Source organism: Coccidioides posadasii, chromosome 4, assembly GCF_018416015.2.
Source record: "Coccidioides posadasii str. Silveira chromosome 4, complete sequence".
NCBI lineage: Eukaryota > Fungi > Ascomycota > Eurotiomycetes > Onygenales > Onygenaceae > Coccidioides > Coccidioides posadasii.
In genome coordinates this window covers 408,758-426,823 of record NC_089410.1, presented here as the reverse complement: position 1 = coordinate 426,823, position 18,066 = coordinate 408,758, and the positions used below count along the sequence as shown (strand labels likewise).

Below are 18,066 nucleotides of genomic sequence, written 5' to 3'. Positions count from 1 at the left end.
CAAGTGACTGATGTAGTCACTGACTTAGTGGCCCATTTCTATTGATATGTTGAAAGATTCAGAGCTTGGCAACATGTTACACACACCAATTTTGAAGCCAATTTCTATGATGCTCAAAAGGTTACCCTGGATGTCAAACAACATCACATTGATATGCAAAAGATCAAGGATAGGCTTGTCACTACATGGGGGATAGACAGGATTGATGCCATATGGTCAAAAGTGAAGAGCCTGTGGGCCACACAAAAGCTTCACCATACTCTAAATATCTACAAGAATTGGGATAAGTTTGCCAACAATATTAACAGCACAGTGCTCCAAAGACTAGATGCTACAGGAGCTGGACATCACCAGAGCTTAGCTATATTGCCAGGCAATTATACTACAGCTGACAAAGAAGTCAATCACACTTGCAAACTTTCTTCAAGAGATGCTCTACACCAACAAGAACTGACTATTGGAAACTATGGTCTTCTACAGCCATTGGCTCTTCCACAGTCATCTAGCTCCCAACATTCAATTCAGAATATTACTAGGAGCCCTCCCACTGCAAGCAGCCCCCAAGATCTACTAGAAGAACCACAGTCACCAAGATCATCAAGAGATGTTCCAATAGGTGGGATGTCAATGCTGCATAGCTGCAATGTATCAGGAGCCTCTATACATAGTACAATGTCAATTAGATTGCATGGATTGGAAACTGGCCAATCACAGCCACCATTTGGATTCACCAGTGTGCTGGCCAATCCACCCAGCTAATCAGAAGCTCTGAAGCACTGCAGTGAAAGAATCACAGCCATGTCAGCACACCAAACCCTCCAAGGTCTAGATGATGAAGATGAGTCCATTATTCCTCCTGAAAGTGACAAGGAAATACCCCAACATGAACAAGAAGAATCTGTCATGGCAGTACACTCTGATACTTACCATTGCCATGATTTCAAACAGCAGCTTCTCCAAAAGATAAAGAGTACAAAAACACATTCAGAGTTGGAGCTTATTCACATTCTGAAGCAGTTAGGAAAGGCCTTTAGCAATAAGAAAGCTGACATCTATCTATACTATAATCATGCTAAACTAATGGCTTCAAAACTTGGTTTACAGACTCACACACTTAATAGAGAGGAGCTTCTCAACTATTTGGCTTACATCCATAGGAATCATTGCAACATTGGCTCAGTCAAGACTGATGACAGCACCTATCTCTGGTTCTAGGAATTGCTGCTATCACTCTTCTTATTCTTATTTCCTATGTTTTTCCTTACCAGACTGCTCATTACTATTTATTATTCTCTTATTTTACTAAATTGGTTTTGTTTTATTTTATATGTTGTTTGTTGTCAGGGGACACCAACATTGAAGGCCAGAAGAAAATGTAGTGGGGATTCCAGTATCTTATTAAGACAAAGGTTGTTCCAGTCTGAGGTGCAAACCACCCCAAAGCTACTATTCTTGAGCTATATAAACCACCTGTAGCCCCTGCATCTTGCTTATTACCTTCACACACCATTGCTCTTTTCTACACACTCATTCCTTACTACCAGTTCGGCTATTAGTTAGAGAATATGAAGATTTCTTGTTCATGAAATGTGCTACTGTTTCTCATTAGAGCTGCCTGTGTTAGTACAGGGCTCTTTAGTACTATTACTCCTTGCAAGCTTAGGTGTCTGTTAGAACATATCTATCTCTACACTTACTACTCGACCATACCCTTACTATGTGGTGATTTTTCACCTTTCTTGTGCTCTCACCATATCAACCAACTCGCCTACTTTGACGAGGCATCCCATCGTACCCCGCTCCAGTATGTTGGATCTGCTGCTAGAAGCACAGAGAGATAATCCCTCTGTACAAGCAAGATTCATCAAGACAGAATCTCAGCAGTCAGAGTGGAAAATAGATGAATGAGGTCTTTTGATAAAGAGCAGCAGGATCTACATCTCTAATAATCTGGCTCTAAGACAGGAACTACTACAAGTCCACCACAACAACCCATTTGCAGATCACTTTAGCATGGCAAAGACATTTGCCTTGCTCCAGCAAAAATACAATTAGTAATTGATGAGACAAGATGTTCAGACATACATACACAAATGCCAAACCTGCCAATGAGAGAAGACTCCAACACACAAACCATATAGGTTGCTCACATTATTGCCAACATCCAGTGATCCCTGGTGTTCAATATCCATGGACTTTATAATGGACCTCTCTCCAAGTGGAGAGAAGAGGAACTTATATGATGCAGTTCTGGTTGTTGTGGATCAATTTACAAAGCTTGCACATTTTCTTGTATGTAGAAAGAAGATTGACACACCAGAGATGGCAAATCTTCTGTTCAGAAGAGTATTTAAAGACTTCAGATTTTTAAACAATATTATTTCAGACTGGAGATCTGTTTTCACAAGTGAATACTGGTCAGAGCTATATTTTTACATGAAAGTTAGATGAAAACTTAGCACAGTATTCCACCCACAAACAGACAGCCAAACAGAGGCACTGAACAAGATTTTGGAGAGATATCTTCATGCTTATTATAGTCATAGACAAGATGACTGGGAGGAGTGGCTTGTATATGCAGAATTTGCATACAACAGATCAGAACACTCCACAACACACATGTTCCCATTCAAAGCAATGTACAGCTTCAAATCTAGGGAATCAGACAAGATCCAGAAGTCAGTCAATGACAATAATGATGATGCACAGACAGTGCCTGACAGAAGACTGAGAATGATCTCTGTATTAAGAGATAGTCTGGTAGAATATTTGACAAAAGCAAAAGAGGACCAAGCATGATTCTATAATCAAAGATATCAAGATAAAGTGTATGCATCTGATGATGAAGTAATGTTGTCATCAAGAAACCTACAAACAATATGTTCTTGCAAGAAGTTAGACAACAAGTACTATGGATCTTTCTCAGTGATAGAGGCCATAGAAAATAACATATATCAACTGAAGCTTCCTCCAAGCTATCAGATTCATAATGTTTTCCATGTCTCATTGTTGGAACTGTACTGCATGAGAATAGGTGAGACACCAATGTATCCTCCTGCAGTACTGGTAGACAACCATCATGAGTGGGAAGTAGATGAAATCTTGAACAACAAAACACACTACTGCAAGAGATATTACCTAGTGAAGTGGAAAGAATTCTCTATTAAGGAATTGATGTGGGAACCTGAGGAAAATCTCAAAAATGCACAAGAAACTCTTAAGAATTATCTAAAGAAAAGACAAAATTACAAGAAGATAAACAAACCTATATACAGAAAGAAAGATAAATGTGACATGAAACAAATATAAAGATTACAACATATCTACAAAATCAAGAATTTAACAGCAAGAAGACATACCACAAGAGCATCTGAGATATAGCTGTGACAGTGGCAAATCAGCTATAGATGAGTGAGGCTCAGAAGTTACAGATACATTTGATATGATGATAGACAGAATCACAACAGAAGATGCAGTCATAGAGAAAGATATCACAGATAAAGAAGTATAAAGAGAACAAAGTATTTCTACAATACTTCAAAAACTAGAAGAAACAACATCAGTTAGATAATTAATAGAAGATATAAGATTGGCCTAAGCAGAAGTTAGTCTGAGAATAAGTAAGATAATACAGAAGATCTATAAGATTAGTTTCTGTGCTGTCTTGAAGAGCTTTGGTTCCACTCATTAAACAAGTCATAAGATAATCAAGTAAGACTCAGATATTTGCAACTTCATCTTCTACTCAAGAGAGAACAGTACAAACTGGGCTTGATAAATAAAGAAACTCAGACAGGCTATCTTTAATAAATTCTGTCTTGGACATGAGATTCACAGTCTTGACTACATAGCATGAGACAGAACAACAATGTTTCATGAAAGATTCTTTAACAGTAGAAGTAGTCTGACAGTGACAATATTTAGCAGCTTCTGAGTCAAGCCCACAAAATTCACACATGAGTATACTCATGCACTTGACATTGTACAGATGATGTGGATCAGCTGTGTCAAAACTATAGTATTCTTCTCAAAGTTACAAGAGCTAACAAACTAGTTTGACAGCAGATTCTGGAATCTACAGTTATGTCAGAACAATAAGAAGAATGGATAAAGATGTACTTATATTATAACAGATACAGATTTGACATTCTAAATAATAAGAACAAGATTTCTTCTCAGCATCTTATAGACAAGACTTGCCTTCATCCAGACAGTCTGTAAATATTGAGTAAACACAGACAGAGTATAAAAGAGTGTCTTCTTTATTGTGTGTAACAAGATCTTTTGACAACAACATTATAACAAGTTATAAAACAAATGAGAAACAATGCCTGAGCCCAAACAAAGCAGAAGAAAAGAAGAAAGAAAAGAGTCAGAAACTCTCTATTTATATTTATTATAACATACCAAGATTGCTAGTCCCATGACTTGTTGATAAACAATGTGATAATGAACAACAGATGATATAGCAACCAGACAAGCAAACAAACAAAGAAATAAGTACATGATGAAATGCTGGACTTTTATAATAAAATAATTGCTGTTCTATAATGAAGAATGTCTACTGCAACTGGTGGTGATATGCATGCAGAATGTCTATATAGACAAGCAGTAAGTAATGCAGAAGCTTACACATTCAAGAATCTATAATGCTCCACCAATGATAGAGAAGCTATGATGATGTACAAAAAATCACTTTAGTGGCTCTATATCTCAGAGTCTGAGGCCTCTGGGGGGGGGGGATAGTGTTACAAATGTAGATCTAGACCAACCAAGTATCAGATGATATCAGATGTTCAGAGATATTCATGTGACCCCAACACTGAATATATAAGAATCACATGATTTGCATGGATTGTGGGAACCCCAGTGTTCAGTCTCTGAGTGAGGGAACCCCTACATTTTACATACAACTCTCTCCCATCAGTTGCAGGCATCATACCTACTTAGCTCTTTCATACCCCTAATTCTGGGAAAACCTATGTGACCTATGACCAGTTCACCTAACAATAAAGAAGATTCTCAGAAGCTTATAATTCTATCTGTATACACTAGTAATGAAAAAAGTTCTCAGATTTTATGTTTTAGGGCTGCTTTACATACAAGAAGAAGGGACTCTGCTATATTTAGAAACTAGAGACTGCAGCAGCCAAACATCAAGCTCAAAAGAAACTGAATGTCTTGAATATTGACTGTGAGATAAAGACAAGAAAGAAATAAGAGCTTGTCAATGGGATTCACCATCTACAAATTCACTCAAACTGTGGAAGAAAGCTAACTTTTAAATTCACTGTGAAAACTGGCAAGCTTGTTCAACAAGGCAAGGAGGGAGTTGATTAATATAGGTATCAGAAGATGTTAAGATTCTATCATCTTACTATTGAATTCTCTAGCTAATCTGATACTTCTTTCATTCCAGAAGATCTCTCTTGCCAAATTATTCTCTTTCATCAAGAAATGTCTTGAATCCTGATTCAATACTGTTGTTCTAGAAGATGGAGCTCCAGCACATATCTATTTTTACCAACAAGAGCTGTATAATATACACAAGATCAACTGCTTACTTTGATCTGGCAATTCACCAGATTTGAATATGATTGAGCTTGCTTGAATGTGGCTCAAGTGATGTATAACTGCTAAAGATGCCCCACAAGAATCTAAGACTGCTGAATATAAATAAAAGAAAGTCTGGAAAGAGCTGCCACAAGCAAAGATTCAACAGTGGATTGAGTGGATTCCACATCATATTCAAGAGATTATATGCTTGGAAGGGGGTAATGAGTATAGAGAGGGTGGCTATAAGACACCTTGTGTATGGAAGGGTCAATGACTTAAGAGAAAGCTCTCTCAACAGCAGGATCTTGGGGTAGATTCTTGGGCAGCTGGTCTAGAGACTTTGGAAGCTGCTGAAGCTCTAGCTGTCTATATAATTTGGGTAGAGAGGATCCTTGAGAGGATTTGGAACAGGATTCAGATGAGAGTAACTAGTCAATTTCAGGGGTACTTTGAGTTTCCTAGCAAATTTGGTGGGGTAGTAGGTATTTGTAAAACAGTATTGTCTGTATAAGCTTTCCGGGAACTTTTGTTCCACACCTCCGTACTCCGTATCAATAGGGTTTATGGCGTGGGATTAGGGTTATCCACCATTATCCCCCCTACCATTGCAGGTACATAAAGAGGACAAGTCGACGATGATTGTAATGATGACGATGATGATAATGATGATGATGATGATGATGATATCTTTCTTGGAACGGCATCACGAGGGACTCCGCTGCCACAAGCTTAACTGGATTCGCCGGTTAACTTACCAAACGGCCTCCACCCGCTGGCTAACTCGTTGCTCTCTCAGCGCCATCTGACTGGCGGGTGAAACCCCCCGAGGAGCAGGTAACTCATGAACTGGGTTCTCTTGTGTCAAGTAGTTTAACTATGTATGGGAGTGCGGAGTACTCTGTGATAATCTCGAGTTTAAAATAAAATACAAACAAAGAAACAAAGGAACAAAGAAACCAAAAGAAAAGAAAAAGGGCCAGCAGAAGCAGGAGAGTTAACCTCGTTTGACTTGCTCCATTGCTTCGCCTGTGGCGCGTAGGCAGTCAGTCCGCTAGTTAATGCTTTTGAATACCAAAGACCAAAAAAAACAGTCAGACAGAAAGAGATGCCGGTAACCCTGTATGTAGTTTTGTCGTGTCGACCACGGAGGTCATTTTGCGCTGTCGCTAGCCATCCCAAGCCTTGACCCCCGTCGGTTCCCCTGTTCGTCGACCATGTACGAAGTACCCCGTAACTGGTTAACTAACTACTAGCTCGTCGACAACCTCATCGCGTGCGTGGACCGCCCACAGCAGTACTGTACTTACCTGACTACCGGGACCGCCTCAACAACGTCTCAACTCTCTTCTACATATGTAGCTGGTGGGGTATAGTTCTCTGCCCCGACAATTTCACCACCGCCGTCTGCCAGATGAAGCCCGCCACGCTCGATCTTCCCGCTCTCTCTGGGCCGCGATCTCCCCTTTCCTTCCCCGCTCCGCCCCGGCTCGACTGAACCCGCATTCCTCCCCGCGGCCGCCCGAGAGAGAATGCCTCGACCAAAGAAGCCCGGTGCTCCAGAGCCCAAAAGGAGAAGCAGGAATGGCTGCTGGTTGGTATTCACCCGCCCATCACCAAATCATTTCATTTTTTTTTTTTTTTTTTGTCTTGACCCTTGCTGACTGGTCTTTCCTCGGCGGGAGGCCCTGCAAGGCGAGAAAGGTGAAATGGTGCGTGCGAATTCTCCCCCCCAATCTGCGTTGGCTCCTGAGATAGCGACGCTGGAAGAAATTCCCGCCGTGATGCTGATGGTCGATACCTGCGCTAGTGGTGAGGAGAAGCCGGTTTGCGTCAATTGCCAGAGACAGGGCGACACATGCGACTACAGCATCAGGCTGAACTGGGAGGGGCGCGGGAAGAAGAAATCGGTAAATCCGTCATCGACGGGAACGACTGTAGCCAAATCAGTTGCAACAGCATCAGGAGGAGGAGGAGGAGGAGAAGTGGCCATGCAGGCATCCGCTTCCTCTCCGTCGAGACGACCAACAGCCGAGGGTGTGCAGCCTAATCGACTTGTCAACGACAAGCTCTGGGGGGACGGTGTCCGTCATGCCTCGCCGACAGAGAACGGTAAAAGTAATCACAGTCTGATGCCTGCATTCTCTGCACATCATCGTCGTCATCATCATCTTCCTCCAAGGACTACAACAACATATCCTCAGTCGGCTTCGAATTATACGACCGCGAACAGTTATCCATCGCCTGCGTCCGTTGTTTTCCCGAGAGACGACTCGTCAACACTCCCCCAGGTCCAACTTTCTCCGTATCCTTCACCCTCTGACTCCGCAGTTGCCAGCCCAGGGATCTCCCCGTTTCAGCCGACGAGCACTTCTCCGCCATTTACATTCTTGCAGACCACGCTCAGCTCTCCTCCAGTTTATCCCAGGCGGGCCCTGACCGGAGAATCTCATCGCGACGCCAAAAGGATTAAGATATCACCACAGGGTTTTCAGGATCTAGATGTGATGAGCCCGGGATCTTACTCTCAGCCAGGATCTGGCCCACGCGATTCAAGCAATACGCCTGGAGGAACCCTCTTTTCATCCACCGATTCCTCTGATACGACTTCTGAAGAAGCTTATCCCCCCCACCAGCAGGTACTTGGTCACCAGGATGCGAGTGCGCGCCCTGAACTCCAGCGGGTGTCCGTACAGTCATTACTGTCACATTCTATTGCCGATGGGGCCTTGCCGCCATCTGCTGATATTTGTCCCACCACCCGGGAGAACTCCGCTTCTGTCATCGTGACTGGATCGAGCGAAACAGCGGTTAGCTTTGGATTCGACTGTGGCCGCGTCGACCTTGACATCAACAGAAACGACGATTCAGCGGCAATCGAGTACAAGATTGCCACGCTGCAGCTGGCCTGCCCCGTCACTAGTCCTACCATGACGTCGAGTTCGACCGACTCTGAGCGGGATACCAAGAAGAGAGTGACTGCTCTATTTACAAAGGGAGGATACTATGCTAGACCGGTACCCATTAATATCCCACGATATCTAATACCCTTGCCGGCCGCATTGCAAGAGAGCCCCATCAATCTATTGTACTTTTACCATTTTCTAAACCACACCTCGAAGATATTGGTGCCCCACGATTGCTCCAATAATCCATTCTCTAACGTATTACCAGCGAGTTAAGTTCCCCCACCCCTCACCCCCTAAACTGGATCATACTAGGAGAGCTGTCTCTAACTCTGAAGATACAGTGGCCGTACAAGATACAAACCTTCTGAACCTCTTACTCGCGTACTCCGCCAGCCATCGCGCACGGCTGCTCGGTCACGCGGAGCCGTATAACCGCATTGCACACTGGACCCGCCATGTCTTCCCCAAACTTCGCCATGCGTTGGATGACCCAAACGAAAAGATCTCCGACACCAACCTTGCAACCGCCATCATGCTAGCATCTCTCAAGATCATCAGCCCCAGCACATTCGAGGTCCCAATTCCATGGGAAAGCCACTTAAAATTGGCCCGCGGGCTGTTCCTGGCTAGGAGGCAGATGCAGGTAAAGTATTCGTCAGACCAGGTGGAGTTCTTTCTGTGTCGCTGGCTCGGATACCTGGATATCCTGGGTAGCTTGTCGTCACGGCAAACCGAACCTCCCCTGCTCGGTGGCAACTATTGGTCCACCGTCGCTCTTGACGAGCCCCGGAACCCCGGAAGTGATCTCGAGATCGATTGCTTCACGGGATTCACCCTCGAATGCCGCTCGTTCTTCGTCCGTCTTGCGGAACTGATCCACGAGTGCGATGTCTGCCAAGTTGACCCCGTCACAGGTCGTCCCATCTCGGCCTGGACGCCTCCTCCGCTCATCCTCACGCGCGCCGAGAGACTGTTGTTCGACATGACATCGTCTCGCTCGCGCAACTACCATCACCGCACGCACCATGGCCTTCCTGAGCTTGGTGATATGGCGGCGCTGGACGACTCGTACCGCCTTACAGGCATCGTGCAGTTGTACAGACGAGTGTTCTGCCTGAGTGCCTCCGACACCAAAGTCGTGGAGTCGATAAACATGCTGATCGACTCGCTAGATCGCGTTTCGCGCGGTGGAGCCACCGAAGTGTGTGCTTTGCTACCGCTCTTCACCGCAGGATGCGAGACGCGGGATACGACCCAGAGGCAGGCGATTCGTGCGAGATTCAAAGGGTTCGAGGGAGTGGGGATGAAACAGGTGCGTATTGTATTTATACTACTCCCCCTCTGCGGTTTCTATTTGTTTACTTATTCTATATTATTTCAATTTACTTTTATAGTCCCGTTGATACTGACTTAACATACAGATTCGACGAGCGCGTAAGCTAATGCAGCGATCGTGGCAGGAGAACTTACCGTGGACGATGCTTGCCAACGGTGAGTTTCTTGGATGATGGGTTCCCTAAGGGCACACCAATCTACTATTGTCTGCGTACTTTGCCTACGTATATATATGTATGTATGGACTCACGATGTACATGTATAGCCTTCGAGGACAAGGCCATACCAATCATAAAACACCGAGGCGCTGATCAGGCATGTCGGAGGGGATTTGACGTCCAGTGTGCCTGCAATATCCAGTAAAGATTCGATATAATACTTGCACTATATCTTAAAAAAAAAGGTCAATATAACCTATCGCATCGATTTTGATACTGGTCAGAGAATCTATTTAGCCTTCCATGCAGTATCACCAACATTAGAAATGCTCAGGAGACACAGGAAAATGGATCTAAAGAGTGAAGTGAAATGAAGAGAGCGACTCCATCACCCCCCCCCGCATTAAAACATTCGTAAGTACATGTATACATGAACTTTGAGAAACAACAGCAGTAAAACCAAAAAAAAAAAAAAAAAAAAAAAAAAAAAAAAAAAAAAAAATGCCGGCAAAACTCCTTAAAACCTATGTATACCAACATGAATATCATATATCAAGGCATATACACAGAACCAGTCTAGACTAGATCGGGCACACAGGCCTAGATCGCGACGCAAGTCAGTTCGAAATTCATAGACGAGGAATACGAATAACAACGGTCCGATAATCGTCACACAGCATATGCCACATGGCACCTAAGCGTTGTCTCGATCTTTGCTCTTCGAGCGTTCACGATCCTCTTGATCGCGGCGATGATGCCCGGGAGCAAAGAACTGCGCGAAGGGATGCTTCCGTGATTTCTCTTCCTGGCTGGCTGATTTGATCCGTTCGAGGCTGCTGTCTGTCTTCTTGCGCTCGAGGCTGCTGGAGTTGCTTGCGGTTTTTTCGATGGGAGCGTGTGCAGTGGCGTCGTCCCCGGAGTGGATGATGTCGCGAGTGGAGCGATAATAGATATTTGCTGCGCCGCCTATTGGCAGGTGTTTGGATCAGTAGATGTATCAAGTATTGCTTGTGGTTGGGCTGTTTCGATAAATATGGCCGTTTGCGTACCTCTTCCGGTGTGAAACCATCCCTCGTCGGCTGTTCCCGCCACAACTGGCGGGGGAACATCAACATCTTGCCTTGCCCTTGTGATTTCAGGATCATCGTTGGAGACCATGTTCCCGGAGCCGCCTCGGCCGGTGGTGTAGACTTCTGCTTTGATTGTTGGGCAGGACATGTCCCCGACGGTTTCGGGTGCGGGCGAGATTCGGGACATATTCCCTAGCCAAAAACATATCAACATGTGTCAAACGGAGACGATGTTAGGTTCATTGAGTCTGATATCCATACCTGCGCCCCCGCGACCGTACGAAATATGTCTGGTGTCTGCCATTCTGGGTGGCGGAGGACGTGCGGGGGATCTGGGATAGGAGGAAAGCGTGAGAGGCTCTTTGCGAGGTTGGGACGGTAGGTATAGAGCTAACAGCCCATAAAAATTTTCAAGAGTCACCGCTCAGCGGGATAAGGATTGTGTGGGGATGGCGCAACGCACCGGCTAACTATGCCTTTGTGCCTGGTGTTTCTTGGGGATGCGCAGGAGACAAGAGATTGCGGGGGGCGCCAGAACGATGTCAGCTGAGAGTCAACCGCCTGGTTTACCCTTGGGAGATCCAAGCCCCAAAGACGGACAGTTTTGCCTCTTTCCAAAGGGCAGCGAAAAATTGCAAATTTGCAACGGCGAGTCTCTCAGTGGCTTATACACCAGCGGCATCCCTGATCCTCTGGTGCGCCTGGACGGTTGAGTGATCCTTGCAGCAGCGGATCCATCCGTAAGGCTGAAAAATGACATCAAGCGAGAAGTGCCTTTTTGCTGCGCCTTCGTCGGCGTCTTCTCTTCACTTTTCCTTCTCTTCTCCCCTCTTTACTTCTTCGCTCTTCGGTGCTGGCGCTTCTGGAGGACAGGAATTGTATTTTACTACTGTCAATCTTTTTCTAATCTGCTATTTCTCTGCTCTCTTTTGGCTTAGTGATTTTCTTTAAAATACATAATACTTATTCGTGTTGAAACGACTGCATCGGACAAAACGGCCAAGGCACGATCTCTGCTCACTCTAACCTGCCATGGCTTCCACCGCAGGATCTGTTGCCGCAGAAGGCAGACATCCTCTTCAGAAGCTCTCTTCGCCGTCTTTTGGCATTTCCGCAATGGTCCATGTTAGTACTTTTTAGCGTCTACGACGGCAAGTTGGGGCTCCTCTCGTACACAGAGGTTACCCACCGCTCTCCTTTGACTTTTTAAAAGGAGCATGTCAAATGGCGATTTTATATCCTTCTTTTTCTTTGGATCATATGATACTTGGTGAGGAAAACGCTGGTTGACTTGGGTTGCCTTATGATGTCCATAGTTAGCCGGTCTCTCGAGCTTTATCGCGTCGTTCAAATTGTAAGTTGACACTCGTCGCCTGCGGTGAAGATTTTAAAATAAAAGGACTCGTTGAGGGTGGCCATTGGCTTACATGCATTGTCGGTAGTATGGTCGATCATCCAAATTTTGCGTGAGTGCCCATTCATATCGGAGCTTGATCGAGTACACGGTGTCCTGACTGTCCGTCCGCCGCCGTCATAGAAACGAAGCATATGGCTGGCACTTCCAGTACCTGACGATCATTGGCATTACCTTGGCGACCATGACATTCACCGCGGGCCTGGCTGCCGATTTGCTCTCATCTCGCCGGCTGTTCCTCGTCAAGAATATACTATCCGTGTGTGGCACCCCGCTTGAGGTGTTGATAGCTGTGCTGTACTGGGGGCTAAAGATGGTAGCACCCATCCATGGTTCTGGAATTCTTCGCTTCAAGTGTGCATAGCTGACTCTACAGAGCAGGTCGACGAGAAGCTGGTTGTCCCAGAGTGGGCAGAAACGGCGCTGATACCGGGTACGGCGAAGCATCGACTCGTTGATCTCTGACGTTTGGGCAGACGAAGATAGGAGCGTAACTGACCAAACTGGTACAGATCTCGGGTTCCACGCGGTCCCCGCACTGGCCCTGGTAATTGATCTGCTGCTGTTCTCGCCTCCGTGGACCATCACGGCCATGCCGTCGTTCGGCCTAGCTACTTCCATCGCCTTTGCTTACTGGTTCTGGGTCGAGCAGTGCTACAGGTATAACGGATGGTAAGTTTTTCACTCCTGAACCCCAAGGTGGCCGCGCCGGCAGTTAATGACCGTGTTCCATGATTTCCCCTTGTTTTCTTTTTTTCCCAAAATAAACAGGTATCCATATCCCCTATTTGAGAAATTGACCACACCGTGGCGAGTGGCGCTGTTCCTCGTCAGCGCTGCGTTGATGACCCTAAACACGGCCCTGCTCAAGTGGCTCTATTCCAAGGTGAACGGAGAGCACAAGCCAGCCATGTCCGAGGCCCAGTTTGATAAGGAGCAGAAAGCGACAAACGGGTCACTGAAGGGTAGCTAGGTTAACTCAGCTAGACGAGGGAGCCCAGCACTAATCCTATAGAACGACCGTACGGAGTACACAGTATGACATTGGATGGATAGTTCAGACAGACACGCAGGGTGGTTTGTGTTAGGGGGAGAGCTGAAACTCCCCCGCTGCGGAGTAGAAGACTTGGGCCAAATTTGCGTGGGTGTGGTCGATTAGGTAATTATCGGTCGGCTTTAGGATAAATAGATATTCCGTCTGCTGCTCCGCCCGACGTAGTTCCTTAAAGGGCTGACTAAGATATTTCCACGTGACCATCAGCTTGTTTCCAATTGCGGCTGCGGGCGGCAAAAAGAGTATCTCTCTCTCTCTCTCTCGAGCGAACCGAACCTGGCAGAACGAGACGCTGCCGCAGCCCCCAACGAACACAACAGACCACTCTCGCACCCGCAATTGAGCTCACGATGCATCTGGCGGCTATGACCTGCCCTGCCCGCACCGCTGTCCTGGGCGGTCGAGCCTCCTCGTCCACCTGGATCTCCCTCGCCGTCGTCTCTTCTCAGCCTTCTTCTCCCATCGCCCACGCCGCCGATCGGTGCCGGAACTACAGATACACGTCGAACGGCTACTCCCAGCAACGAAGGGCTGCCAGCTCCAGCTCAAGCTCCAGCTCCAGCGCGAGAGCTGCCCTCCGGCAGTTCATCCCTCGCCAGCCATTACCTTCTCCGGCGTCTATCACAGTTACGTCAAGCTCCATCGTTGCCCGGGCCACTTCCATACGCCATGCTTCTTCTTCATCATCCGCCGCGCCCTCCTCCTCGTCTGCACACGAGTCTGCTTCCGCCTCCGCCTCTTCAGCCCAAGCTCCTGTTCAGCTGGACTGGAATTCCTTCTTCACCCTCCGTGCCTCCCGCAGAAAATACTCCCTCGTCTCCTCCATCCTTGCCTCTCTCACCACCACCGCGACAGGCGCACAGGTCATCGCCTCCCAGAACTTTGAGGCTTTGGGCGCGCAGATCATGGGATTTGACCCGTTCGTCGTCATGGGCCTGACGACTGTTGCCTGTGGTGCAGTTGGCTGGCTCGCCGGCCCTGTCTTGGGTAATGCAGTTTGGGGGATGGTTTATAGAAAGTACAAGGGTGCCGTTGCTGTGGTATGTCCATTCACTCCTTTTAAGTCCCGCAACCTGTTCGTCTGTTTGTCTCCTAGCTGCAGCGGGTGCTAACGTGATACCTCTTGCTGTCCGTAGAAAGAAAAGGAGTTTTACGATAGAATCAAGCGCTTCCGAGTCGACCCTTCGGCCAACTCTTTCGCGAATCCCGTACCGGATTACTATGGCGAGAAGATCGGGAGTGTCCAGGGCTACCGCCAATGGCTAAAAGATCAGAGAGCTTATAATCGGAAGAAGCGAAATTTCGTCTAGCTGTCAAGGTTTTTGTAATATTTTCTTTTTTTTTTTTTGTTGTTAATAAAGATCCTCTTATCGGTTGTCTTCCTCGGGAGTGGGGTTTGTTTGGGATGGGATGGCAGTATAGTTGTTGCCATATGCTTAGTTGAAGCTGATGACTGCTTGCAGAATCTAAGTTCCTTTCGTCGCCTGCTCTCATGATTATGTTCCTTGGGCCATGCGGATGATGATACTTCCAGTCTTAACTATGTAGGTACCTTTAATCTGATGGTGATGTTCTTTATCACCGATCATGCAGCCCCATATACACTTGTATCAGTTATTCTTGCTACGGGCTCAAAAATTTTCCTATTCATACATCGTGCTCCGTTTCCCGAAGCCCTCTTCCGTTCCATCTAGCTCTACACTTGCCTGTTGTGCCTTTAAACGCATTTACTTCCTCTCGATACTTGTCAATTATGAACCGTCGTTGTGGTGGCAATCAACTCACCACGACGCCGATATTCAAGGCATGGTCACTTCATGATCGGTTGTACGGAGTATATTTTCTATACTTCCTTCCAAACAATTCTGGACATTACAGATGCGCTCTTAGATACCCTTGAGAGTCAAGGAGCTGGCCTGCCCAGGAGGGCACCAGATCGGGAGGACAGCAAAGCCTTCTCCGGCAACAACAAGTTGAAGTGCTCAGCGGCGGAGAAAATACTGAGGTGACTTATGGAATTCATGTTCAAAGAATATGCCGTGATGTCCTTGGAGGCATGAAATAAACCTTTTGGAGCGAATGCCCCGACAGAAAGGAGACAAAAACATATTACCTGAACCCAAATCCCTTTCTGAGGCACATTCTTCTCGACTTTGGATTTTTGTGGTATCCTTTAAATCCCCGCGCCGGTTACGCGCATTGCCTAAAGCATTCTGTCTCCTAAGCCAGCGAAATCCACCATCTAACCATTCTTCAAGCCGCCTCCCCTTCCAACGGCACGAACAAGCATATCAAAATGGAAGCACACCGAAAATGTGATGAGGTGCAGCCGCAGCCAACCCAGACATCCTTGAGCATCTATTTCTGACTTATATTTCAGCCGCTTCAGTTCCCTTCCTTACTCCCGGGAAGGGGTTCAGAGCAAGGGTCGCGGTCGAAATACATATCGCATTCAGCAAGAAGGGGAAACCTTTCCAGCTTCTCCATCGCGGCACCAGCGGCCCGAATTGAATTAAACCTGATTGTGATCTCCGTTTCCGTGTCGTTTTCCACCATTCGGTCACCTAGATCAAAGGACATCCGGATATTGTCTTTCATGAATTTGGCAACCATGGTATATCTTTCCGGATCATACTCTCCCCGAATAGTCACGCAACGGGTATGGCCGAACTCAAATATGTTCCGCTCCATGATTTGAGGGATTGGGTATGTTGGCGTTTTGAATAGCACGACCTTTGCGCGTTTACCGTTGAAGTAAACGCCATTTTTTGCCGCAAACTCCGTATATGCAACAGCATGAACCTGGAAGTTAAAGGTCACAATACCCATGTGTGATCCGGATAGTTGTAATGTGTTGTGCAGGTATGCTGAATACACGTCGCCTCCTCGTATTCCCTTGAGAAAAGTTTTCATGTCGATATTCCCCGGAAGCCCAAGGATAGCAACAGTTCGATATATATTGGCATCCCCTTCACGAGGCTCATAGACTAGGCCGTCATCAAATAAAGCCGGTGAAATTCCGGGTGCTTGGCTTTTACGCGCCGCAGCAATGCTCCGAGCATCTGAGAATACAGACTTTGTTGTCCAGGAAATGGTTCCGTTCCAGGGAAGTGGATCTGGAAGCAGGAAGGAATCCGACGCCTGCTTTTCACTGTCGGAGGATAGGCTGATCAAGGGTGAAATATCGTTGCCACGGGGGCTATCTCCCATACCAAGAAGCATATTGGAATCCTGGTGAGTCCTGCTGTCAATCCGTCGATGGTGGGTGAGCTGTGTAGGAGAACCGATCCCTCCCAGCAGCGTCCCTGTAGCCTCGAGATCCTCCTGTGCCGACGAATCTTGGATACCCGGGTGAGATTCCCGCCCGAAGATCTCATCGAAGCCTGCCAGACAGTCGGGAAGAGGCGAAGGGCTGAGTTCACTTGGAGTAGGTGTAGATTTCAGCTGGATAAGGTTCATTATGACTTCATTTCTTTGTGCGTCAAGAACGGGGCTTGGATCTAGCTGGTTGTGGGTGTCGAGGAGATCTACACAGGAAATGGTATTCGTGAACGTCGATCTTGCTGCGGAGAGTAACGTTTCTGGGGGTTGTGAAAGCCGTTCCTCCAATTCCTGGATACGAGATTCCTGTTTTGTGACTCGACGCTCAAGGATCGATAAGGTCGACAATGCTCTCTCCAACGCGGGAGAGGAATATTCCGTTACATTTAAGGGTCCGGTCTCAGACGCCGGCGCGTCCCCCACGGCAACCGAGTGTCCAGAGCTGGCCGGCCGAGGTGTTTGCTGGCAAGTAACGGCACTCTGCGGCGTGAAGCATGCTCTTTCTAGCTGCGATGGAGAAAGCGCAGATAGACTGAACCTCCCAACGGGATTGCGAGCGTCGCCAGCAGTTCGCGAGGGTACCGTGGCAGATTCCTGCAGAAACGATAGACGGAGACAGGTGAGCAACTGAAAAGATCACGAAAAAGCCGAGGGCGATGGCTAGATGGCGAGAGAGGGCAATCAGGGGCAGTAACGGGCCAAGAAATAAATCAGGGATTCGCAGAGAGCAATGCACACTTACCAGTAGGGTCGGCTGGTCCATTGGGCGGACTATTTGGCCAACAGAACCCGATAGAGGCGCGTGGCCGAGATTCCCTCCGGTTGGGAGGTTGAAATGGGGAAATGCATAGCCCCAGCCAGCAGACATGGTGGTTTCGAATGACAGTTCAACACAAAGCAAAGAGAATCGACAAGGGCATCAGCTGCTGAGGTGCACTAGATTTAGCTGGAGGTTGTCGGAGATGGGTCCAGAAATGAGAGTAGAAAAGGCGGAAGAGAAATTGAGAGCATTGACTTATGAAATGAGACAGACACGCACACAGAGAGAGAGAGAAAAGAAGAAGAAGAAGATGATGATGATGATGAAAGATGACGGTAAATGATGCGGCCGCGACTGTTGAGAGGCCAAAACAAGATCACGCGTTGCGCATGTCCCAGCGTTGGAAAGTAAAGTGAGCAGCGGATGGATCACTCACTCTCACTCACAGACTCACTCCTCAATTCACTTGCTCAGCTGCAGTGGTCTCTGTGG

General features: G+C 46.8%; 5 protein-coding genes across 5 annotated transcripts; 3 read left to right on the top strand and 2 right to left on the bottom strand.

Annotated features, from left to right (window-relative positions):
- Window positions 1-7,262: 7,262 nt before the first annotated feature.
- On the top strand, window positions 7,263-10,262 carry D8B26_007058 (uncharacterized protein; the record flags this gene model as incomplete). Its single annotated transcript, XM_066125402.1, has 3 exons — window positions 7,263-8,570; window positions 8,728-9,774; window positions 9,884-10,262. The coding sequence occupies 3 exons, from the start codon at window positions 7,263-7,265 to the stop codon at window positions 9,968-9,970; spliced, it is 2,442 nt and encodes an 813-aa protein (XP_065981484.1). The 3' UTR covers window positions 9,971-10,262.
- Window positions 10,263-10,542: 280 nt separating this feature from the next.
- Window positions 10,543-11,712, bottom strand: D8B26_007057 (uncharacterized protein). The gene is made up of 3 exons (XM_003071915.2): window positions 11,287-11,712; window positions 11,005-11,217; window positions 10,543-10,921 (listed from the first exon to the last, which is right to left on the bottom strand). Exons 1-3 carry the CDS (start codon window positions 11,327-11,329, stop codon window positions 10,650-10,652), a joined length of 528 nt encoding a protein of 175 aa, XP_003071961.1. The 5' UTR covers window positions 11,330-11,712; the 3' UTR covers window positions 10,543-10,649.
- Window positions 11,713-12,297: 585 nt separating this feature from the next.
- D8B26_007056 (uncharacterized protein) lies at window positions 12,298-13,653 on the top strand. The gene is made up of 6 exons (XM_066125401.1): window positions 12,298-12,379; window positions 12,468-12,491; window positions 12,563-12,755; window positions 12,821-12,872; window positions 12,952-13,111; window positions 13,211-13,653. Exons 2-6 carry the CDS (start codon window positions 12,469-12,471, stop codon window positions 13,410-13,412), a joined length of 630 nt encoding a protein of 209 aa, XP_065981483.1. The 5' UTR covers window positions 12,298-12,379; window position 12,468; the 3' UTR covers window positions 13,413-13,653.
- Window positions 13,654-13,756: 103 nt separating this feature from the next.
- Window positions 13,757-15,092, top strand: PAM17 (TIM23 complex component). Its single transcript, XM_003071913.2, has 2 exons — window positions 13,757-14,533; window positions 14,630-15,092. Exons 1-2 carry the CDS (start codon window positions 13,844-13,846, stop codon window positions 14,801-14,803), a joined length of 864 nt encoding a protein of 287 aa, XP_003071959.1. The 5' UTR covers window positions 13,757-13,843; the 3' UTR covers window positions 14,804-15,092.
- Window positions 15,093-15,878: 786 nt separating this feature from the next.
- Window positions 15,879-17,682, bottom strand: D8B26_007054 (uncharacterized protein; the record flags this gene model as incomplete). The annotated part of the gene is made up of 2 exons (XM_003071911.2): window positions 15,879-17,408; window positions 17,557-17,682. The coding sequence occupies 2 exons, from the start codon at window positions 17,680-17,682 to the stop codon at window positions 15,879-15,881; spliced, it is 1,656 nt and encodes a 551-aa protein (XP_003071957.2).
- Window positions 17,683-18,066: the final 384 nt, after the last annotated feature.